The sequence below is a fragment of the Lissotriton helveticus genome, chromosome 11 (genome assembly GCF_964261635.1).
Source record: "Lissotriton helveticus chromosome 11, aLisHel1.1, whole genome shotgun sequence".
Lineage (NCBI taxonomy): Eukaryota > Metazoa > Chordata > Amphibia > Caudata > Salamandridae > Lissotriton > Lissotriton helveticus.
In genome coordinates, this window is record NC_136072.1 from 52,323,319 (window position 1) to 52,349,182 (window position 25,864).

Below are 25,864 nucleotides of genomic sequence, written 5' to 3' on the forward strand. Positions count from 1 at the left end.
CTCTTCCCGGCTTGTGTCTGACAATCCTACCATGGCAGACTCGGAGAGGTAAAATTTAGATGGGCAGGCTGGAGTCACGTCTATTCAGAGGTACCAACACCTACAGAGGCGGACTTGTGACTATACTTTGGAAATGGACTGTGTCCAGTGTTCCAGAGAGACCAAAGAGCATGAGAATGTGAGCCAAAATCTGGAAGCAGGCCTTGATAGCAGTTGGAAGCGAAAGAGTACATTGATGGTCAGGTGTTGACGGGTGATGGGCAGGGGTCAACGGGAAGTATTAATATCAGAAAGAATCAAAAGTGGCTAGTTGGCACACCACAATGGGTGAGTTTTTGACGGTAGCAAAGTCAACTTGGATGGCTGTAGCATAGGGTTTTATGCCAGTCTTGGAGAAGATGGTAAAATGGAGGGGTACCGTCAGTAATCTGTAATATGCGATGAAGCTGGCATCCCACCTGGAGTGGGAGAGAGGTTCTTTGGCAGGTTGGGTTTTTTGTGCAATTTGAAGTCCAGTTTAATAGTTTATTGTTCAGTTAATTAAAACCATTGCAATATAAAATGTATTCATGGACTTGGCCATACCAACAGAAGCTATGAAAATTGTTAGTCACAAGTCTGGCAGCGCTATTTACAATTAAAGGGGCGATTTCGATGGATCTAACCATGTGTGAGTCCGAAAGGTTGAAGGTCCTTGTCATAACATTACAAGTAAACAGAGAGAACTCTCATAGGAACATCCACACTGTAAAATCCACACGGGACAAGGCTCAAGTACAAACCATGGAGGTTTATTTGAGATTTAGAAATCTTTACTGAAGGCAAAAAGGCAAATGGTTAGTCAATTCAATTCAAAATGCTCAAATACAAAGGAATGTGAATTAGCACAGGCAATAGAAACTGAGCCTGATTGTAGTTAATAACCAGAACTAAATACAGTTGTGCACAAGGCAATAATTGGGTCATAGGGACTACTTAGTTTTAAAGGCAATAGATAATGATAACTCTAGTGAAAGCCAAGAAAGACCTTGAAATATTCAATGTGCAAGGTTGAAGTGCAATCCGTCTTAAAGACATGCTTGAATGGAGTCCCAGAAAAGGTTGCCTCACTTCCCACAAACAGCATGTTATATAGCTTTTCAAACAGCGAAAATATACTGTCACTGTGGTGTGAAAAAAGATACATCAAAACATACAATGGTAAACCAGAAAACACATCACATGGAAATTAAGAATGGTAAAAGAGAAAACACATACATGGGCAATAAGATCACCACTCTGCATGAATAATAAGCAGTGACTTTTACCCTAAAAATGAGTAAATAACAAACAATGTCGCAATTTGAAATTACATATGCAACCACCCTTAGCTTGAGAAAGTGGCCTTGTAAAGACACAATAGAGCTCTGCTCCTTCCTTCAGGAACAAACAAACACAAAAAAGAAAGACATTTAAATGAACAGGAGTACAACTCGTCCAATTAAAGGCATTTTATAAAATACTAGCTTACCCGTCGCGCGTTGCTGCGATCTCTGAAGAAAGGAAATGTTCGGAAACTTGTTATGATAACATTCAATTTACATTGTGTCATTTTTATTGAAACCTATTGATTTGAATATGGAAAACATTTTAAAGTGTTGTTTTAATTCTGTTTATTCATTCGAGTGCTTGTGGATACACGTTTTTTTTGTTTTTCCGTCTGGTGCGTACACGAATAAATCAGAAGGTTTTCCGACGCGTGAGCTGGCCACATACAGTTGCCCATGTGTGAAGCACGGATTCTCCAAATCTAGTCCACACACTTTCAGCGATTGTCCTTGTGCTTTGTTGATGGTCATTGTACAAGCGAGTTGCACCGGAAAGTGTAAACATTTAGTATTGGAAAGATTATGAGGGCCCTGGGGGGGGGGGCGGGGGGCCGATATTTAACACATTTTTCTTTATTTTTTTTTGCCAGAAACCTTCGCGGGAGTATACTCAATAACTTCCCAAAGTTTCATGGCGATCGGATGAATGGTGTAGTAATGCATAAAGGACAAACGGACATATTTTCGATTTTATATATAAAGATTGAAGTACACATTTAACAGGAGCTGCACAGACAGGAAAAGAAGAGACATGGTTTTAATTGCTCCTAGTACAACACATGCAAATGGATGTTGTTATATTAACTTTAGAAGCTTTGTTATGTCAAATACACTACATTAACTTTATCAGAGGCTCATTCATGTTAATTAGTTATATACAAACTGTATTAATGTTAAATTCCCTTTCACAGGTCTATATGAGATTAGTGAGCACTTCATGAAATATACTATTTGCATGAAAAACCCAACAGTAGATAATTCTACAAGTTTAATTAAAGTTACAAATTCGAAACATATTGCACCATGCAAACAGCATTACAAAACGTCCTTGATTTGTGTGTGCAAATAACATATTAAAATTAAATATAAGGAAGTCCAAAGAGCAATTGAGTGAGTCACTTTCTTATGGCAATACCTAAACATTTCACAATTTTAGATAAGACCTGGGAACCTCACAGCAATGTCTAAAGAGGACTGTGAGGAGGGGAGGTGGTGGGCTTATGTGCTGTAGCCAATAAGACCATGAGGGGGGAGGAAGGGGGGGTAGTGAGATGGGGTGCTGGAAATCACAAGAGGCCACAGTAACCCTGGGATGGCCAAGGCAGATGAATAGGACACATTTTTAGGGTAGAAAGTGTGCCTAATGTGTGTGCTTTCAACATTGTTAGGCTAGCTTGTCATATTTGCCTGTCCTGCTTTGAAAGTTCATCAACAGAGATTTTTAAAAACACTTTAAAAAAAAGTAGTACTGGAACGGCAAGTGCTCCAATGGATGTGATAAATTGCCCAGTTAATGATTAATGTGCTATATATTTTTTTTTTTTGCGACTTTTTAAACTTGTGTTAATGAATGTAATTTTGTACACTGTAGATCTCCTTGTAAGATCTAAAGTTTCAACAAAACTTGAACTTGAGGTTAGTTTGTTGGCTGGTGGAGGCAAGTGGACTCTGGCTGGTGACGTTTCTGGAAGCCGTGGGGTGTCTGGAGCCCAGTGGGTTTGCTTCCTGCAGTTATTCATTTATTTATTTTTTATTTTATTTGCAACGTTTTATATAGCACTGGCTAGACCCGGGGGTATCGGAGTGCTTTACATGAGGATGCAGTTCACTGGTTTGTGGGCCCTGATCATGAAAACCCATCAAGGAGTACACCTCGTCTGGTGCAGGGGGCACTGATCCCTCAGAGGTTGCAGTGCACAAGTTGCATTAGGTGGAGGAGGGGGGGGCTGACCTCCTTAGGAGTGCAGTTCACAAGGGTGCAGGAGCACTGCTCCCACAGGGAGTTAACCTCTTCCATGCTCATGACAAGCTCAGCTCGTCATGAGGCACGGTTGAGCTGCACTCATGACGAGCTGAGCTCGTCACGGCCGTTGGAACGTTGCACGCAGGGATAATTACCCCGCTGTGCTGAACGTTCGAAAAACGGGTGTGGTTGTGACGAGCTCCACTCGTCATGAGTGCAGCTGCACTGTGCCTCATGACGAGCTGAGCTCGTCACAAGCACGGCGGCGCCGCACGCGGCCCCCCTCCCCGCACAGCGGGGGGGGAACACCCCGCAGCGAAGGGGTTAAGGCTTACCTCAAGGCACTATTCCTGAGGTATCAAACGCACTCATGCGGGAACATAGAAGGCCCCTCAGGCAACACATAACATGTAGTGGGCTCCCATTGAAAAGGGTGGGCACACCCCCGCCCCTTCGAGCAAATCCGGGTTTCAGGTGCCCTCCGAGCAAATAATGATTTCACTGTTCCTTGCACACACCCTATTATCAGAACATTTGTACAAAGAGGCTTCGGGAGAGGTACCCCATGTGCACCACCCAAGATGTGGTCTTACATTTTGCGTCTTCACCACAAGCAGCGGTGTAGCTATCAAGAGTACAGCAGGTGCAGTGGCACCGGATCCCAGGGGTGTGAGCAGGCCAATGCCAAACCAGGGGGTCCTAGCTTGCATAAGGGCCCATATTTTATTTTATTTAATGCGATTTTATATAGCGCGAACTTTACCCGAAGGTGTCGGAGCGCTTTACATAGGAACCAGTTGCAAAACATAAGGACTTAGGATTACATGCATTACTTAAAAGATACAAACAGAAAAAATTGCAAATGTACAAGATGTAAAGTCACACAAGGAAGAGATACAAACAGAAAAAAATTTGCAAATGTACAAGTAGTAAAGTCACTCAGGAAAGAGATACAAAAGGATACAAAGGCTTACAGCATATACTAGTGATTAGAGTTATCACTATATACATATATATACACACATAGTAGATTTTCTCAGGTCAAGAGCCAAAAAAAACAAAAAACCCCAGGACAGCAGAGTTCCATTAAGTGGGGTCGAAGGGGGGACGCAGTCACAGCACCAGGAGAGGATGGAAGGGATACCAGGGTATGGAGAAAAGGCAAAACAGAAAAGGGAAGAAATATTTGAGGATCGTCAGGGGGGAAACAAGTGAAAAGGGTAAAGGACGAGGGAATGGACAAGATGGCGGGTCCATTCCAGAGAAAAGCGGCCGAGAACAGCAGCAAAATGGCGGCCAGGACAAAATAAAAAGTAAAGAGGTCCATGAGAGTCTGTGGTTGGACAGGCCGCTCTGATGAAGAGTGTTCTGTGGGGACCTGGGGTGGGTATGTTCCAGAAGGGGCTAGGGTGTGTTAAGCAATATAGGTCGGAACTGGACAGTAGACATGTCCAGGGTTGAATGGCAGGACCGCCGTCACTCACTGCAGGCTCCGGTTTCCAGCCATGGATTACACTGGAGCGGTTCCTCGCAGGCTATTTGCCGCAATCACCACTCCTCCCGGTCGGAGGGGGGAGAGCCGCCAGCTCAGACTCCACAGCAGCGAGACATCTCTGCCAAGCCAGCAGCCATGTTGGTAAAGGCTCCGTGGGCGCTCCCTCCAGAAACTCGGAGGGTGCAAGCAGGGCATCCTTATCGTTCCTGGGGTCCGCAATGCGTGGATAAAGGGGCGAAATCCTTGAGTAGGATGGCGGTCGGATGGGGAGAGCCGCCATCCGGCGCCCTTGAGCTGGACTCCCAGCGATCCCCTTGGGGGCCCGCACCTCTCCCAGGTACATGGCACGCTGTCCCCCAGCTGGCCAGCAAAGCTCCCAAACTGGTGTCCGCAGTAGCAGTGAGCGACAGACTCGGCACCGGGCGACAAGCGGCATCTGCTAAGGTACAGGGCAGCCTCCTGCTCTTACAGCCACTCACATCACCCCCTGATTTACTGCTGTCTGCTGGCGGGGGGGGGGAAAGGGGAGGGGAGGCAGCATTGTGGGCTTTTAGGATAGTGCAGCCGACAGCAGGGATGGGGGGATCCCTTGCATCCTTGCTACACCACTGTCTACAAGCCCTTTAGCAGAAGGTTCCTAAGGACCTTGTGGGGTCTCCTGGGGTAGAATCCGATCACACTTCTACTAGGGCGTCCCTCGCCCCTTCAAAATGTAGGGCGAGGCTGCATTTGCACATACGCTAATGGTAGGACACATCCTGCTCTTAGGAGGGCCATGAAGAAGAGAGCAGTTGGCTGCATGACCGCAATGTGCCTTTCAGCTGGACAAGGGTGAACTGCGCCAGGGTCAGACTGGTCTGTAGGTCGACCAGGCAGTTTTTTGGCTGTTTGTGGGCCTGTTTTATTGTCTGGTGGGGAATTCTTACTCTTGGTATCCTGATAATAAAACTAACATTGCCGGCAGCAAGCTCACATGCATGCAGTCTTCCATACCTTGCAAAACACTTTTACAGCGTCTCTTTACAAGTTCAAAACGGCCCCAATTTGCAAACATGGCCGCTTATTTAGCTATCTAAATCAGTAATGGGGGTCACTTTTATTCTTCTGTCCCAGTCTGACTCTGATCTGTGCACACATTAACTTTAAAGTCACGAGTATTGAAGACTGTGTTTTTTGTTTTCAACAGGTGCACTATTCACGTCTACATGATACGTACCCAATTTGGGGGTGCGCATCCGCAAACACATGGTTTATGTTCACAATGCAAATGTTGCCTGACGTCAGTTTCCAGAAGTGGAAAACCCTGGAAGATGAGTCTAAAGTGCTGCAGACAAGTGCATTGAGATGACTGTGCAGATGCACGTCCTTTTTTGTTTTTGTTGACATTGTGCACTAGTGTAGTATTTGCTACACAAAAGTGCAATAGCACTTATTGCAGAATCACACAAGTCAAGAGAGTGAATCATCTTCTTCCCTGGTTTGAGAACTTTCTTGTGGGCTTCTGAGAATCAAAAGCTGGCACAGTTCTGGTCGGTTGAGCCGGAGACCATATGTCGCGTTTCTGCGGTGCGCAGTAGGACCTTATCGGACCACACCTTATGGATTATGAAATATTTTAGATAAGTTAAGTATGTGCCTTAGGTAATCTTTACATTCAAACAGGGAATTTAAAAGCCTGTGGCAGCACAATCATGTTTGCTTTGTCATCAACATGATGATTTGTAAGTTAGTTCCAAAGTTCTTGAGATGGCGAAACCATTGGTAGGAAACTTCCCAGGCGAGCACAAGTCTGGACCAAAGTGTATCATACCCATAATGCATTGGGCTGTGGGCATCTCATCAGGCTGTATGATGTGTTCGGTTGGTGGCATCCTACCTCTAATAAAGGGGCACAGGCCATGGTGCTTGCACGCCTGCCACCTTCACTTCACCAGTGTGTGTGCTGTGCATGTGATATCTATGGAGAGTGAAGGGGTTAATGTCATCCCCGCTTCTTTGTCCATAGGGCAGTCCCCATTGATAGAGTAGCTGGAATTTGGAGACCCCAAGGTTTTTTTTGGCAGGTTCTTATGACTGGGCTGCCATTTTCACACAAACAAGAGATCTTCCCTGCTTCTAGTGCTTAATTTGAGCCGGTGGTTTCCGGTGCTCGGCACCGTCACTTAATTGTCAACACGGGCGCTTGTGATAGTCTACCACAAGGTGGCGCTGTCTAGCTGATTTAGAATGACAACAACAACTATCAATTATTATTTCAATATACATTAAAAATTACTATCATCTGCCGCCCAAGCCATTTTTATAGCTTTAGGGGCCTGAAAGTGTCTGAATTGTCACACTTGTAAGAGTGTGATGGTTAGGAGTTGTATTATTACTATCATTGGCAGCATGGGAGGGGCAAGGTGTGGTGCAAACTGGAGTGGACTCCTGACGAGAGCCCTGGCATTTCTTTTTTCACAATCTAAGCACTGCCTGCTTAGACTCTTGCTAGAAATTGGTTTAATGTTCTGGGCAGACTAGATGGTCTTTTAAAGTTGGCTGATGCAAAACGTCTGCAAAGAAATAGCAGAATTGCTGTCTCCTAAATTTAGGGGTGGAGGAACCATAGGGCTCCAGAGGATGGAGATGCAGCTGGCATCACCTTTGGAAAGCTCTGACCTGAGGGTCCTTCTGCCAGAGGCCCTTCATGTCACAGCGGCTGTCACCTCATCTTACTCAGAATGAGGGGACAATCACTAGATTTCCCTGCGCGTGGCGCCATGTTTATGTATGTCCATCCAGGGCAAAGAAATCAAATAATGTCCCAGCACACAAAACAAACATGGTACCCACAAGGCTAAGGTTTCTGGCATCATTGAACCTGTGGCGCCAGTGTCTGCAATGAAGGCTTTTGAAATCCATGCCAGCTAAGAACATTTCTCTAAATAGGGCAAGCGGTGTTCATCCAGGCAAGTGGAAGTCATGGCCTCTGCTGACCTGGCTAGCTGGCATGCCATTCGCCTCATCTTAAATGACCCCTTAGTCTACTTATGTGACCAATAGCAGCCGCTCTCCCCTGGAATATTAGGTCTGTACCTTTCCCATCAGCATCTGCTTGACCTTTCATCACTTTAATGCAGGTTTCTCAGGTAGGTGGTCAGGAAGATGCTCCCTGGTACTCTGAGGACCTTGAAAGTAACAAACTTCATGGCTTTGCCTGGCTCCCCGCCTGTGTCGGTTGTTTTGTTTATGTGCTGGCCAGTGCCTGTGTCCACCTTTTATCCAGTCCTAATTTCTGTAGAAAGTAAGAAGAGGAGGACAATGTAAGAGGTGGACAATGCACTAGAAATAAGGGTGACATATGCAAAAAGAACAATTGATGGGCAGAATGCAGAAAAATGTCATACATTCACCACAGTACAGAGATCTGGGCCTAAAGCCATCGTTTTTCTGCTCACCATGCCATTCAAGTTTGGACCCAGCCATATGCAAATCCGTCTTGACCCTGCTCCTAATGGGAACAGTCCAGCTTGAACTGTCAGGCCAGGTCCTCCCTGGACTGGAAACAAGAATCCTAGGACCGGTTTTGGGCTTTCAGCCCTCATCAGCCAGGATAGCTCGACTCCAGTGGCATGGGGAGCACGGGACCTACGTCTGGACATACCCGTCCCACTCGGGGTGACAAATGCAAAAAGAACAATTGATGGACAGAATCCTGAAAAATGTCATACATTCAGCCCAGTACAGAGATTGGCATGTTGTTCATACTGAGGCTTGTGAAAACAATTGTGGAATCTGCGTGCATCATGTTTATATATTTCGATGTAATGCAGTGTTAATAAGTGGATAGGTTTCGATCAGTTAATCAAATGTGGATTCCGTTTTATATTAGCTTGAACCCTCCTGTTACACAGATTGTTTGCAAAAATTTCCATGACTCTAGCAGGCCTGAAGACAATGGGCTCAGGGCTGAACCATGCACATTTTCTAGCAGCGTAAACATGTTTTCAAATCTGCCACATGGAAGTGGCAGAATAATGTGTTAGCTGCCCGTGGTCTACGAAGGGAACCCTCATAGGAGGGCGGCCGCCTTAGTGCCACATGAGGGCAAACGCGACAGTCTAGTGTGTGGGACCCCTCCTGAGGGGTCCGCGTGCAGCGCCACTTCCGGTAGGGTGTGGGCCGGGATGAGGTATAAGGGCCTATCTCCACCCACCTGGCGGCCTCTTTGCCGCTGCTCTTGGATCGCCCGTAAGTTAACCCACCATGTTGGCACATTTGTTATGCAAATAAACCTGCAGCAATTTTCTCCACAAACAAGGTGTTGTGTGGTTTATTTCCAAATACTTTTGCTGTATGTGGGATGGGGAGTGTTGCTGATATTGGCACTAAGGCTGGTGTCGCGTATATGAATGATATCTTCTCCTCATGGCCGATCTGTGTTTTCCCAGGGACCAGATCCTGCCACCCACACATTAGATAAGTTATCGCTAAGAGGGACACGTTTACGTCACGTATTCTTCATTAACATGTATTAGAAGAAAACCTATAAACACTGTTGTATCTTTTATGTTTTTAGCTTTTTGACTTCAACTGGTGTTTACTAGGGAGAACCCTGATCAGTTGAAATGACAATTGTCTTTGATCTTTTACTGTGCGTCTGCCTGTTTTGCATTAAACGCTGGTTTGGACTTTAGGCTTCCAGACATGTTGTGTTTCATTTTTATCAGGTAGGAGGAAGTCTAGAAACCAAGGATGTTTCCTGCTGTGATTCCCTGCGAATGATGTGTAGCTGAATTGTCTGGAGTGTCGAGTTGTCGTCTGGTCGAAGGTGTGTGGGGAGAGGATGTGGTCTGACGGCTAGATTGCTGACTTTGGTGCTGGAAACCAAGGTTCGAGCCTCGGGGTCAACTCCACATCCTGGGATTCTGAGCAAATCAGCCCTGTGCCTGAATGTGTCCTTGTGTAACGTCACCGGTGCTCACGTAAAGCGCTCCAATACCTTCGGGTCGAGTTTACGCTATATAAATCTGCAAAGAAAAAAAATATGCGTGATATAGCTCATTCAAGACCTACCTGTGGGACAATTCGAATTGAGACTCTGCCAAGGAGCAACAAGGCTCTGTGGATTCACTGACATGGACGAAACCTGAGATTTGAATCAGTTCAGTTCAAAAACTTTATTTGGCAAGTTAAAAACAGCAATAAAAATACATAGAATGGAATAGTTTATATAGCATAAAAACACATCCAGTTAATACACACGGTACACAAATCATTGTTACCACCCAGTCAATTAAAACATTTCACACTGTAATAATATCTAATACACAATGCTTTTCCTTAGGTATATAGCCTTCATAATAAAAAGGGCAACATTAAAACACACATGGTAAGCATTCAATGCAAGCAAATGTTTCAAGGCGTCCTGACTGGTTCTAATGTTCTGTGCAACAAAAATAGGTTTAAGATAATAGCACCGAAAACTCTTTTAACCATTTTGCTGCAGCGCAAATTACACTGCGGTGCGGGCGAATTTGACGCATGCACAGATCGTAAGGCCCCCGGCCGTCCAACGCACACGCCCACCGTGATGTCAGATGGCCATAGAGTGTATTGTGCTTCGTTTACTGAAATCATCACATAGGCAGGGGGTCATATGTGCGGGGCAGGACTTCATGTTGGGGAAAGAGCCCAGGTGGTGCACAGAACCATGGGCCAGATGTATCAAAGGGTTTTACCCATTCTGTGTCTATGGGAAAATGTGTTCATACATATGGCGCCAAATCTAAATCTGGTCAGAACTTATCGATGTTGGATATTATTAACACACAATAGATAGTTTTGACAACCCTCCTTAAAAGACAGGGACATATAAAAAGCAACTGTTGGCTTCTTCATCTCGGTGCTCGTTCTGCGTTTAGATCTATATTGAAAGAAAATATCTTTAGTATGTTTTTAGGTGAGGGATTGCACCAGATGTGGATCTAGCCATAATGAAAAGTTAAATAAATTACTGAAGGAGGATTTTATATATGCTAGCCAAGGGATACACAAGACGTTATCCAAAGTAAAGCAGGCAAAGAATAATTGGCGAAACCTGAGATTCAAGTACGTATTTACTATTTGCGGATAGGTCTCCAAGAACAAGAATATGCAAAATATCTCTATTATTTTTAAAATATATCAAACCTATTATTAATATTTATTACCACCTATTTTCACCATAGTATGGTTTTGTGGTCAGTAAGACTGCTGTGGGTCCCAATATATAACACAGCAGTCCATATCATAACTCCACCTATGGCTTTCCACTTGGCACTGTCTACGTAAAAACTGGATAAGAGGTCTCGCATGCTCAGATTTCCCAAGGTAAATCGACCGCTGCTCTTTCAACAATGGAAGACCAAATCTCACTGTAGGTTTCTACAAATATATATAAATAAGTGTAAAACAATGAAATAATATTATATAAACATATGCAGACACAACTGTAAGAAGTGAAAAAATAGTTGTATATGAATTACTCAGCAAACCTCTATAAAGTTGTAAATTGTGAATACAATAAAAGTAACACAAATTATGAAGGTTCAAGCAAGCTTTGATAATATATATTTTTTTTAAATAAAAATCATATAAACACTCTGAGCCTAATCTAGAGTTTATCAGGTAGAGCATTTACTGTTTGGATGGTGAATGACATTACTTCCACCATCCTGGGGATGGTCCATCCACCAAATTTAGTGATTACCACTGGCCCTGCGGTCATCTCTGTACATTGAACTGATCCGCTAGGGTGGACAGTGCGGTGTCATCCCCCCCCCTTCGACCCATACTCCATTGGGCCATAAGAGGAAATATTCCGCTAATGGAGTCATCAGGGGCTCTGTCGACGGACTACTTTGGGTCCACCCATTTCTAAATGAGGCAGGCGGACGGAGGGTTTGGTGGACAGGGTACTACATCGAATTTGTGACTGAGTACCCTCTCTGTCACACTGTAAATTGGGGCCTCTGTCTAATCTTACTAAAGTAACATCAACATCCTCTGAAAAAAGAATTGTCACTGTGTACACAAACCTACAGCTCTAAAGTGTTTAACAAGTATAAAGACATTATCAATTCACATTCCAATGAATACTATAAAGTCCTTTAATGTAGATAAAAGTACATTTTCTTGGTGCAGTGTCTGTCAGGCCTGATGGTGTTAACTGGATTATACATTGAAGCTGTAAACTGTTTGATGGTAATCTAACTTGAGTTAAATATAAACATAGACCTAGATAGCTTTTTTATTTAGGTAATAAACAACACTAGCAAAACATTCCATCCTGCATTTACCTTTAAAATGTGCTGTCTTAGATTCTGCATGCATAAACAATGTCCCCCAGAAGCTTTCTGGATTTAGTTAAGTAAAACCACATTTTGTTTTTTCTTCACTGTGCAGACCGATAAAAAGATTTCTAGTGTGGTAGTTTCATGCAAAGTAATAATTTTTCTTTACTGAGCGTTCCTGACACAACATCAAAGCCTCTTTTTGATGGGCCACATAAAATGTATTTTCCAGCAATAAAATCTGAAATATTTCAGATTAAGTTCACACTTTTTGCCATTTAATGGTTTCAGTAGGCTTCAGAACAGCTACATCTCTCCTAAAGGTGTGTATGCAACGTCTGAAACCTGCTCCTTTTAAAGCATGATTGTCATGGACACATTACTACAGGTACAGGTAAGAGTGAGTGTCCCAAGCCAGGGGTTTGCACACACAAAGGAACTCTGTGTGAGATCTATAGGATAATGGAGTACTGGGAGCAGGAAAATGACATGATGCGACCCAGCAGTTGAATGTCAGAATTGGGGGTGAGCGGAACTCGCGGAGTTACATAAAAACTCTGAAAGATTCTGCGGAGTTCCACGATTGGGCGAAATTAGGCACATCGTGCTGATTTTAAGCACCGGGAGCTCGTTCCGGGAATGGCACTGAATATATGACGTTACAACGCAAACAATTACAACGCATGCCTTTACAATGCGTGTTTTACATCGCAACTACCATTACAACACATGACTTTACAACTCATGCCATTACAAAGCATTTTTAGAAACTACCATTACAACGCATAATACTTTTGGGGCAACAAGGGGTAAGTGTTGGATAGTGTAGGGGTAAAAATTACTATTCCCACTTCAGTGAGTGCAACAGTAGGGTAAGTGTTGGATAGTATAGGGGTAAAAATTATTCCCACTCCAGTGAGTGCAACAGTAGGGTAAGTGTTGGATAGTGTAGGGGTAAACATTATTCCCACTCCAGTGAGTGCAACAGTAGGGTAAGTGTTGGATAGTGTAGGGGTAAAAATAGTATCCCCATGTTCCCAAAACCCATACCTACCCTAAAACTGAAAAGTCTCCATTACTTACCTTATAATGTGTTGTAATAGTATGCGTTGCAATGGTATGCGTTGCAATGGTATGCGTTGCAATGGTATGCGTTGCAATGGTATGTGTTGTAATGGCATGCGTTGTAATAGCATGCATTGTAGTGACGTGTTGTAATGGCATTCGATGTAAAGGCAGTTGTGTTGCAACAGCTGAGATGTAAAGGTAGCGCATTGTAATGACTGCGTTGTAATGGTTATTTCCTAATGGCATCTAGAACAAGAAAAAGTGATAGCCTGCACTCCTATTTTATACAAAATTTTCAAAACAATAATCATATAGTCAAATAATCCCGGTGCAGTCCTAATTACCGACTAGCTCCTATCGGCTACTGAAATATTCAAAGATAAACAGAGCATGTTAACAATGAATACCATTATGTATACTAAGTGTGGTGAGGTGTGGTCTAATCCTGTTCCCAAAATTGTAATAAGGATTCATTTATGATATACATGTTTTTATTTGTAGTATTCCCCTGATGAAGGTTAATAACCGAAATGCATTGGGAAGTATGAGGATGTTATGAACTATATGTTTGGCATGATTTCAACGATATGAAGATAACAAGAGCAATTTTTATGAAGAAATAAAAATAAGATCAAAGAAGATTTATGACGTGTTTTAAATAATTTGATAAAGAGCAATCACATTTTTGTTTATCGAGTTTAGTTACGGAGCACAGATTGTGAAACTCAAACAGTCAAAGTTATGATGTAAATTGTAGTGTATACATGTTTCAACAAAAGTGCACCTTCGGGGCATGTGTAAAGTGCGTCCTTTAAAGAACAGTTTCTGTTTATCTTTGAATGTTTCCTAATGGCACCATATGGCGGGCCACAGAGCGCTGCTTCTTGAGTAGATTTTGCTGCCACTTGAATAGATTTTCTACTCGAGCAGCGGTTTTCTCACTGCGTACGTTCGCAACCACCCGCGTTAGAGAAATCTCACCGGGTGTTCTTGTAGAGACTGAAAATCGCGCTAGGGAATGCCAAATTCTATTTTATTTATTTTTTTATTTTATTTAAGAAGTTTTATATAGTGCTAGCCTGACCGGAGGGTATTGGAGCGCTTCACATCGGTTACATAACAGAGGAAAAGATAGCAGCACAAAGTACAGTAAGGCAAGACAGTTCAACAATAAAAGTCAAAGTGCCAAAGCGGTGGAGGGCCCAAAAACTCCGCCATGCAGCGACTGGCTGAATTTGGCTGGGACTCTGTTAGCGTGGAGTAGGCAAAACTCCGCCAGCAGAGCGGAATTTATCACCCACCCTTAGGCAGAATTTCGCGGTCTGAACTACTGACCTACAAAAATATTGACTGCATAATATCAACCACCAGTAAGTTGCCAAGGGAAGCATATACAGGTAAGTATACATTTACCATTCTTACCTCCATATGTACATATCATGGCAATATCTATCTATGTTGAATGTCAGCTACCACTGTATAATCATGACATGAATATAGGTCAGATAGACTTATTAATTGCAAGTCAACAAGTACTCCACTTGACAGCATACATCACCAAGTTATTTAGATGTGAAGGTCTGAAAAGTAAATTCAATGGCTGCCTGTTGAGGCATTGGCTATATATAAAACTGACCGCACCACACCAAAAACACTGCACTCCTCTTCGCCTGTGTACTTTACCTGAAAAATTTAACATTTTGGGTGGAAAACGGGGATCAAGAAACAGTCAATTCCTTCTCCTGGAGCTCCCACCTTCAAACCAGAGCGATTCATGACCCCTTCTCTGGAAGTGCCACCCGACTTTGGGACTTCCTCCATCTACCCACATGCCAGGCCACCTTCAAAACAGGTCCCAGGGCTCTTCTCTATGAAAGACACTTGGGCTGGATCCTTTTTCCCCCTCTCACTCTCAAATGTCTGCTGTTAATTATTTCCTTTGTTGTGTCTTAAATATACTCCTGTGTTGATTGCTTGGGAACTTTTCTCCTGTAAAGCTTACCTCCCACTTACTCTCAACTATCTGCTCTGAACCCGTTTACCGTAGCGGCAATTCCGCTGTGGTGCGGGTGTTCCATTGAGTGGGCGGGGCTGCGTCAGCTAACGGACGTGCGCACCACTACCGAGGTGGTGCTCACGACAGCCGTTGGCCAACGGGCGCACTTAACGGGTTCTTTCTTGCTACGTTACATCTCTAATGCACGTCTGCTGTGATTGTTTGCCCACTGTACTCTTTGCAAAATGCTCTGATGCCTCCACCATGGCTGCACCATATAACATTTTAAAAATGTATATTTAATATTTTATCATACCTTGATGCTATATTGGTGGTCCATATCCTGGTGTCAATGTTTTTGCAGGAGGGTGTTCACAAATTGATATATTAACCAGCAGGGGTTTCTTCACTTGGGCAAGGGAGCGTCACCACCCCGCACGCTGCAAGCCCCACAGGAAAAATAAAATGGCAGTGAAAAGATTTCATGGCCTTTTTTTGTTCCCGACGTGCGCGCTCACTGCACTGCAGCATCCAGCCTTCCCCTAGCCCAAAGACATGCGGATAGTATCCTCAGCTGCCAATGGGCAGCTGAGGAAAGGAGCAGTGACTGGTTGGATGCTCCAAAGTGCGCATGTCACTTTGGCTGGCGGTCTTGTGCCAGAAAAAGTGACATGCGCACTTTGAAGCTCTCCACCTAGCTGTCTTAGAGAGCTGGGTGGAGACCAAGCACATGCCTACAAGGCCTGAAGGAACGTCCAGCCACCCCGCTCCATCCAATCCTGGTGCTGATCTCACAGCATGAGAGCAGCGCCAGGATTGGTTAAGGGAGTTGATTGGACCCATGCTGCAGGAAAGAAGATGATCAGGACCGGATCGAGGAGTGCAGCAAGGTAAGTGATTTTTTTTCTTTTCCTCCTTCCCTTTTTTTCTATCCCTCCTGCCCCCCAGTTCCCATGACTGGCAGCCGCCACTGACAGCTGCGACTCCTCCACTAAGGTGGAGGAGCGTCACCCCTATGCTTCAACTGCAAACTCAATACAAAAATTAAAATGATAGTAATGTTCCTTTATTATCATTTAATTTTTTGTATTTAGCTTGGTGGGCGGAGCTGGGCTTCCCACCTCACAGGGAGGAAGAGTGGTGGCTACACCTTAAGTACGCATGATGGTTTGGCCGGCCGTCTCAGCCTGGCCAAACCATCATGCGCACTTTGCATGTTCTCCAGTGGCTGTATTGCACAGCCTGGGTGGAAAACATGCCCAGACTCCTGGTCCATCTCTGAGCACTGAACCACAGCGCTCAGACCAATCACAACACCGCTGTAAGGCAGAGTTGTGATTGGCCAGGGGATTCTGGCAGGCTGTGTGCTTCCTGCTGCAGAGAGGACGGCGGAGAGGCGGCGGCCGATGGTATTCAGGTAAGTGCTTTATTAATATTATTTCCCGCCCTTGTGTCTCCCCCCCACCTTTGTTCCCCCCCACCCACCACCCACGGTTGGTAGCAGCCGCTACCTCTTCTTGGGCAAATGAAGTAGGCAAACAGAACATTATTTCAACTTTGAAGGCCAGTGTGCATACCCTATTCATCCAACAATTGCTTCATTTCCATTGACCACTTCTACCCTTGGACTCAGGAAAGTGTCCACCTTAAAGCTGAGATGGAAAACCCATTGCCTGGCTCTTTATCTGTCGTATTATCAAGATAAAAGCAGCGTCCAGCAGGTTTTATCTGCAGATTACAAACCAAGCATTTTGCTTTCTCACACTTCAAAATCAGCCAAATGCCAGCCCATTTTTTCTAATTCTGTAAAAAAAGACATTAGTTGACAAATGAGAAATACAGATTCATCACATACGCGTCATGTGAGGGCCAAAGTCACGTAAGAAATGCCAAAGAGCTTGTGTCTGCCCTTGACACCTCACTGCCCTTCAGAACTGCCCGCGGTCTACTATGAGCACTTAGACTAAGTCTAGGCTAAGATGTTGACTAGTCACCCAAGCTACCAATAGAGAGTTGGGAGTATATAAGAAGGCCTTGGTTGTCCAATGTTGAGACCCAAGGCTCTAGGAAACCATGGATACTGGTCAGTGATCACTGAAAAGGACCTTTGCCATTACCTACGATTGTACACTCGGCGTGACGGGAAGAGAGATGAATAAATATTCGCCTCTTGAACAGGGTCACACTCTCTCTCCGTTTTAAAAAGCCGGAATCAGTTGTTTTGTTGCATTATCGTCAGCGCTATGCAGCGCGGGATAATACACAACGAAAAAGATTAGATTCACCTTGAAGAGAAATCATTATCGTCGTTAACAAGTTACCGAGTATCGAATCCGCTAACTGAAACCTCCCATTCAGCTGAATAACTAAATATGCAATAGACCTGATGAAGGCATGTAAGCCGAAACGCGCGTAGTTGACACCTGCCGCACTGCCTCCATCATCTTTACATCTATCGTATATTATGGATGTACAACTATATTGCTTTAAATGAAATATAAAATTATAATAGTTAAAATATGAGTTATATACAAAACAGTAAAATTAGATATGTTTTGATATATATATGAGTGCAGAGCCATAGCGTTATAATATGGTGGTTTGTCTGTTCCAAGTCACTTTCACTTCAGCGAAATATGTTATTGATCTACTGTTGAATCAATGCCTAGCTAAATTCTTTCTTATTGTATTACCTAAAATATAAACAGAAAGCTAAAAAGAAATTGGCTCCATCTCCAAGAGCGAATATATTGTTGTTTCTGCCAAAGCAGGCAATGATCAGCTCTGTGTGAGGTTATATATAGGATCAAGATAAGACTCCCTTAAATCCCAAATGAAGCACTATCTTCTTTCTAGGACTCATTGGAACCCCCACCAATCCCACAGGAGTTTTCAGACAAGTCCACAGTTTTGATGATGAAGAGTCTGGGGTGGTGGCAATATGCACCCAAAACGCCAGGGCCGTAGGCACAAAGGTATCCTAATGGAGTTTTACCACCATCGATTCAACGATTCATCGTAGTTGTCATTGTCACAATCGTCTATGAGAATTTACCACCCACAATGTAAGTTAATACCTTTGTTTTATTATGAAATGGGGGGCAATCACCACTTTTGACTGTATGATTGGCTACTTGCTCTGATAAAAATAGGTGCAAAGAATTGTGCTAAGTGCTCAAACTAGTAATTGAAGATGAAATAGCTTATTTCAGACGGAAACACTTGAAACACCATGATAAGGGACTTCTCCATATTCTATTGTTCCCTTCTGACCCAAACTATTTAATACTGACATTCCAGCATCATATGGTGGTCAAGTCAGTCTGAGGGGGGTCTATGATCCTTCAGTTTCTTCATGAAATGCTAAGTAGAGTGGAGAATCCAACAGTTGAATTTTCTTCTGTATAGAGTTAGTGTTTTGGAGGTAGTTTGGCCCTCTTCTGCAAATAGAAGGAATTTTAAGGGCATATTTACAAGGAGCTAGTGACATGTATTTTACGATTCAGCTGCGCAATCAGTGCTCCTTACTGCTCCATATTTACAAACTGACGCATTGGGCCCAATGAGTCCTGCGTCACGTTATACCCGCATCAGGTATAATATAAGCAGGGTAGGCGTTCACACGTTAAAAGCCACGTACAACTGACGCAGTGACATTTATAACTTTCACAGCGTCCCTCTACAACTTGACTGCATCAAAATCCCTATGCGTTCTCAAACCAGGCATAAGGATTGACCCAGGGCTTTTAACATGGGACTTGCCGCTGTGTTCTGGCGCATTGCTGGAGTTGTCAGTCTAACGCTCAACTCCAGCAATGCGTCACTTTAGCGACAAAAGATGCATCTGAATTTCTGACGCATTTATGAATCCTTGTGCCATGGAGCACTGTATTGAAACTACAGTGCATTCATGGCATTGTTAGGGCATTTGCGGCAGGCGCAAGAAATCTGACCCAGCGATGCTGATGCGTCAGTTCCTTACCATGCTAGATGTTGACACTAAGGCCCTTATTTGTGAAGGGGATGCGTCGCTGTTGCATCACTTTTTTGTGATGACACGATGGCATGATCAATGCACCACACTGCACCCAGTTTAAAAAGTGTCGCATCTAGGCAGATAAGTCACTTTATAAAGGCCTGCGCTACATTATAGCGCTACATTATAACTGTGTCAGGCATAATGTCTGCGGGGTGGGTGTTCCTCCGTAAAAAAGCCTTGTAGCAGTGGTGCAGTGAAATTTGAGATTTCACTCTGCCACTTCTACAACTTGACTGTGTCAAAACCCTAACGCCTGCTTCAAACAGGCGTAAGGATTGACGCAGATCTTTACAAATGGGACTTGCCCATGGGATATGACACATTGCTGGTGTTGCGTCTCTTTTCCGACACACTCCAGCAATGCATCATTTTTGCACCACCAGATACGTCAGAATTCCGGACATATCTGTAAATCCTTGCGCCATGGAGCGCCGAATTGTAAATATGGCGCATCCATGGTGTCGCAAGGATGGCGCTTTGCTGTTTTTGCCCAGGGATGTGTCACTTTTCATAAATAAGGCCCTAAGTCGATCGCAACCATTGCTTTAGTCACAATCTGCTTTGCACTGCTTGTTGCCACGCCTACATCGATTAAACAACTCTATATTGCAACATCTGAATGTTGGGAGCTACTTTGAATATGTTGGGGTAGCAGAGGGCCAATAAAGGCGGGTGCATGCCTTCTGCGTTTGCCTTTCTGTGTGCCCCTGTGTACTTTACAATATTCTATCCTTGAGTGAGTGCCATGTTCTATTACGTTTATAGCGCTTCTGCCTCTGACCATACCGGTTGTTAAATGCGCTATCCTCTACTTCACTTACACCTCGGATGATGGGTTCCTTCTGAACCATCAGCTGATGGACACTTGTTTGCCTCTTTCTTGCCACATGATGGTGCAACCCATTTCACATGCACTACAGAGTATATTTTGTGCTTTTTAAGTAAGTATTCTTGAGTGGGGCAGGCCTGGCTTCTGTAAATCACAGACTCCACAGAAATGCCATCAACTGTCCCCTTCCATTTGCCAACATCCGAGCTTCAAACTGTCCCACTGGACAGACATGCAGAGGTCTGCCTCACCGCCGGCTCCTTTCAGAACAGATGCTGAATTTCTTCTCCTTATCCAGCAACAGACAGAGACCGAAATGTTCCCTAAAATACACCCCCACCCCACACACACACAGCTGGATCTTCATGTCAGGGCGCTGGCTGTGAGCTCAGCATCACAGCACCAGACTGTGAATTATTTCATGGTGCGCCCACCGAAGGTTCCTGGTGCAGGGATGAGGGGACAGGATGTGGCATCGCGGCCAGAGCTGCCGACTTTAGAGCTGGGGACTTAGGTTGGAGTCTCGGCGTCCGCTCAGCATCCTGTGATCCTGGGCAAATCACTTAGGGCCATATGTATCATCAACCTGATTTGCGATGATTTTTAGAAATCGCTATTTCAGAATCGCAAATAGAGGATGTATGTACAAATCGCAATTTTTTTTGCGAATTCTTAGTATTCCTTAATTGCGATTAGCAAATTGCGAATCGCAATTAAGGAATACTTTCCCATTCATTTCTATGGGCCAGGAGGCCCATAGGAATGAATGGGAAGTTATTCTCAATTTGCGATTCGCAATTTGAGAATTGCAAATTGAGAATAATTTCAAGGGTGCAGGGGTGTCGAAAGGACACCCTGTTGCACCCCTGAAATAAGCATGGGTGCACATGTGGCGCACATGCATGCCCTAAGGGCATGTATGTGCCTCACATGGCACTTTGAAAAATGCAAAAATTTGCATTTTTCAAAGAATTCGCAAATTACCACCAACTTGAAGTTGGTGGTACTTTGCGATTCCTTAAGGACAACTTGCTTTTCTTTTTGCTTCATACATTGCATTTAAGGAATCGCTAAATGTGCGATTCCTTAAATGCAATTGCAAAATGAGGAATCGCAAAGTATGCGATTCCTTGTTTTGCACCAGATTTTCCTTAATACATACCATTACATATGGCCCCAAATCTCCCCATGCTACAAAAAATGAATGTGTCTTTGTGTAACGCAACTGGCGCTCATGTAAAGTACTCTGATAACTTCAGGTCGAGTTCGCGCTATAATATAATATTATAATTCTGCAGAAAAGAAAAAGGAAGACCTCGGTGGTGAGAGAGCTGCGTCACAGCTACCTTGGCAAAGTCCTGGGCGCCAGGTGATAAGGCGCTTGTGTGTGTGCGGGGACAGTAGTGGCGAAGAGGCCAGCCTCCTGCGCGTGCAGCTGGCCTCTGGGTCATGGCTTTATGACGGTCCAAAGGTGATGCAGGAAGGGATCCCACGGGAACTATTTATCAGCGTGAAGTTCCCGAGAGCTCTCTAGTCTCACGCCTCCCTCCGCCTCTGCCTCTTGTGAAGCGCCATGAAGCTGCTGGTGCTAGCCGGGCTGCTCCTCTGGGCGCGCGCGCCGGGCTCCCGCGCCCTAGCTCAAGTCCCAGGTAAAAGTTGTGTTTCTCTTTACTTTCCAGCTCCTGTTTTACGCAGGGCTGGCTGCAGGGCGGTGCGACCGGTGCAGCCACACCTGGCGCTGACTTTGGTGGGGGGCGCTGTGTTTAACAATAACTTTGCTTTTGAAGCACAAGGCCTTCCTTGTGCATCCAGAAGTTTTCAGGCAACAATAAAAATATCAAGATAACTCTGGTGATAAATGTTCCTACTTGTGAGAGATCTGAGTTTTGTCTAGTGGCAGGTTAGACTCATCCTAAGTTAGAGCGGAGGGTTGATGTGCCTGCTACAAAGAAGATGAACCTATGAGTAGCGCTTAAAAAATGAAATGTATGTTAGGGGCTATGGAGAGATGAGGGGCACTGATGGGGGAGGTAGTGAAGGATTCTATGAAGAAGGAGGGTATTGGGGGGCCACCAATAAAAACTGTTGGACCGGGCGCCACCAGCGGTAAAGCCGGTCCTAGTTTAACGCCTTCTGGATTAAGTGCTAAACCCAAACTTGCCTAAGGTCAGCCAGTACTGCTAGTTGACAGCTACATGCAGACAATAGGAACCTAGTTAGAAATTATATGCAAAATGTGTAAAGCGACTAAGGACACTTCGAACATATAATTTTAGGTTGATAAATCTGACAAGTTATTTATGTTATTATATTTGCACAAAGCTAGCAAGCTTTTTAGCACGGTTTTAGATAGAAGAGTTTTCTTCCACCACATCTCCTGCACGTCTGGCCAAACGCTGGGCATGCGCTTCTGTGAGGAAATCCCATTCCGCACTGAAAACAAGTTCCTTCGCGTGGTCTCCTTTCCTTTTGTTCCCTCCAGTCATTCTTCCCTCGGCCTGGGCTATCTCTCTTTGTCGTGAAGTGTGCGTTTTCTATTTCAACACTCTTCCCTCTTTCCATTTCCTTGGCATGTTCCGTTGCTCTCGCCTCTGCTCTTGCTAGTGACAGGATGTTCTCCAATGACGTCGGTTCCTTGAGTATTCTTGCCCTGAATCCTGTGTCGCGACAGCCTTCTATGAGCCTCAGCCTTATTGCTTGTTCGTTATCGAATTTGTCGAACTCACAATGTGTCACCAATTTTCTCAACCTTGTCGCGAAGTCATCTACTATTTCGCCAGCTCGTTGACACGCAACGGTAAATGTATATCGTTCGAAGTCAATGTTTCGTTGTGGGTCGAATTTAGCTGTGAGGCATTTCTTTAGGTCTTCATACGTTTTTGTTTCTTCGGTAGGCAGTGTCACTAGAAGTTCTTCAACGTCATCCCCTGCTAAGTTCAGCAGTAGCCCTCGTTTCTTTCCGTCTGCTACATCTGAGTCTTCTACGTATCTTTCAAACCGTCTTATCCACTTCTCCCACCTTATTCCTGCCTGTGGCTCCGATAAGTTGAACGGTAGTGGGCTCCTGTATTGTGCGCTGGGCTTTGGATCTGCCATTCTTGCCTTTTCTCCTTCTGTTATTCTCCTTTTCTTTTAGCCTTTTCTAGGCTTTCCTTGTCCTTTTCTCTTATTTCTCTTATCTCTCTTTTGTCTTTTCTCTTTGTTTTCCTCTTTTCTTTCTTCCTTTCCCTTTATCTTTTCTTTCCTCTTTATTTTCTTCTTATCTCTGTCTTCTTTTTTCTTTTCTACTTTTTCCTTTTATCCATCTTTTTCTTGCTGTCTTTCTCTTTACTTGTGGTGTTCTGCAGTTTCTCTTCTCTTTCGCGCTGTGCCTGGCCTCAAAATGGCCGCCGCGCTCGTTCTTTGTTCCTATTGGCTTAGACACCTGACCCTAAGATGGCCGCCGTCTTCTTGCGGGACTTCGCGACCAATTGCAGTGCCGCCTGACTTTAAGATGGCCGCCGCGCTTCTTCTTCCTTTCTATTGGCTCTCCCGCCTGGCCTCAAAATGGCCGCCGAGACTGTCGCGAGAGCTCGCGCTGGCTTTCAGCTCTTCGAATTTTCGCGCTCCTGTTGCTGGGGCTTACCGGCTTTGTTGCTTTTTCTTTTGCGGCGGTCGGGGTGGGCTCCCACATCGCTGCTAATTTCTGGATGGCGCTTCACTCTTCCCTCTTTCTTTTGGCCACGACGCAATCCAGGGTGGGCTCCTGCTTTCAAATCGCGATTTCTGCACGCAGGGACCGGATCCGTCCTTCGTCGCCAGTTGTCGTGTCTGCTCCGCATATACTCAGCAGCCCCCAAATCACACGCAGGAAACAGGTGAGTGGAATCACGTTCCTTTATTCATATTCTCCTTACAGCTCGTTACACACGTCCATTCCTGTTCTCGTCCTCGTCCCAACTGTCCTCTTCCTGTCCCCTGACCGCATGTGGTGTCCGGTGACCTGGTCACCTCCCTCATGACCCACAGGGTCCTAGTGTCCTCGTCCCTATTCGTCAGGTCACTACACATATGACAGTTTTAATTGATTATATTTTTTGTATTGCAACGGTTTTAATTAACTATGCAAATAAACTTGACTTGACTTGACAGCTACATGCAGGGGACACCCTCGACCAATGGCACGACATTGTCAGCCGGGGTGAGCCCAGACCTATTTTCGACGCTCGCCTAAGTTCCCAGTCTATATTATCGGAACAAGGCACGCGCTCCAGGGAAACATCCATCTTGTCCGTAGAGTGCTCCCACTTGGCTTTGTTTCTGTTCCTTCTGCTATTTTTTTCACACTTTTGAAGGATTCCCTGTGCATTCTCCCAAATTCTCAGATCCCTATTAAGTCCAATATCCATATTTTTCCAGTTTTTTTAAACAGAATTGCTTATATGCATATTTTGGGTCTGCTCTCAATGCAACCATGTTGCAAAATAATTTCACCTTTTTTGCAGAGGTTACTTTAAAAAAGTGGATAAAGTATCATTTCTTTACTTTAAAAATGCAAATAATGTGGCAAATCAGCGAGTTCCATTTTAATTAAATTATTTGTAAATGTACTAAAAAATCCGTTTGCTGCTTTTTCTTTATTTTTTAAGGATTTTTCATACCCTTCGAAATAGTTTCCTTAATTATTCTATTACTAATTAAGTTAATTGAAAAACAACATGCGTTGCAGATGTTTCCACTTTCCAGGATCCATTACCCCCATTTTGCCTTGGCATAAAATATTTCCTGTAGTGTGCGCTGGAGTAAAATTCTTTTGATCCATTCTGTATTATGCGAGTAGCAAAAGTGGTACCAATAGACATCTTCCGTTTATTTTATTTTTTTGCATGATTGCAAAGTTTCTGTAACATGGCACCTGGATTCTTTTCAGCACAGCCAGTTCCCGAGCCAACATACAATCACCACTGCTAGCTTTACGATATATTCTCAGAATGTATATATTGTGTATATGTGTGAATATTGATTTAGTATTGTATGCACATACGCTACAACAGTGATGTTAATGCAAGGGAGTTTGTGAATTGTGGAAATCACTGATTAAGGGCTGCGGTCAGAAAAATGTGCACAGTTCGGTTTTACCACTCATTATGTTTTTACTTATAATCAACAACTTAACGTTGCTCCGAAAAAGTAGGGTCCCAAAACATGTTTTTCCTATTCATTTTTCCATAGGAAATTTAGAGACCGCTACGGCCCAAAACCCTAAACAGATTTAACCCTTTCCGTGATCGTGACGGAACCACTCCGTCACGAGCCAAGGACGCGCTGTGCTGCTGACGGAGTGGTTCCCTCACGGCGCGGCCGCCCCGCCCCGCCCACGCTGCAGGAATTCCGCGCCTGCGTGACTGTTCTATTGAGCGGGCGGGGCCGTGACGGAACCACTCCGTCACAAGCACAGCGCGCCAGTGGCTCGTAACGGAGTGGTTCCGTCATGAGCATGGCGGCGCTGCGCGCCCCCCCCTCTAGCGCCACGGCGGAATTACCGCAGCGGCCAAGGGGTTAAACCTAATTTGGCAGAAAGCTGGAACTTGGTCCAGAAAGAGTGCTTTTTTTTCTTATCCAGAAAGAGTGCTTTTTATGCGGCGTAAATCTGTTCAGTAGATTTTGAGCAATTAATGCTAAAACAAATTGTATATTTTATGCCATAGAGGATGAATGGGGCCAACAGATCTCATGCCGAGATCAGATTTGCTTCCACCATATCAATAAGCGTGTGGTGGCAGCCATCTGAGGACTTGGACCTCAGCCCCTGAGT

General features: G+C 44.4%; 1 protein-coding gene across 1 annotated transcript in view; it reads left to right on the forward strand.

The window, feature by feature from the left end:
* Positions 1–21,405: 21,405 nt before the first annotated feature.
* LOC144791770 (intestinal-type alkaline phosphatase-like) overlaps positions 21,406–25,864 on the forward strand; it is a 101,785-nt gene continuing 97,326 nt past the window's right edge. Inside the window, exon 1 of the mRNA XM_078666537.1 lies at positions 21,406–21,719. Within this exon, the coding sequence (XP_078522663.1) occupies positions 21,644–21,719 (76 nt within the window). The 5' untranslated portion in view covers positions 21,406–21,643. The remainder of the gene's footprint in view (positions 21,720–25,864) is intronic.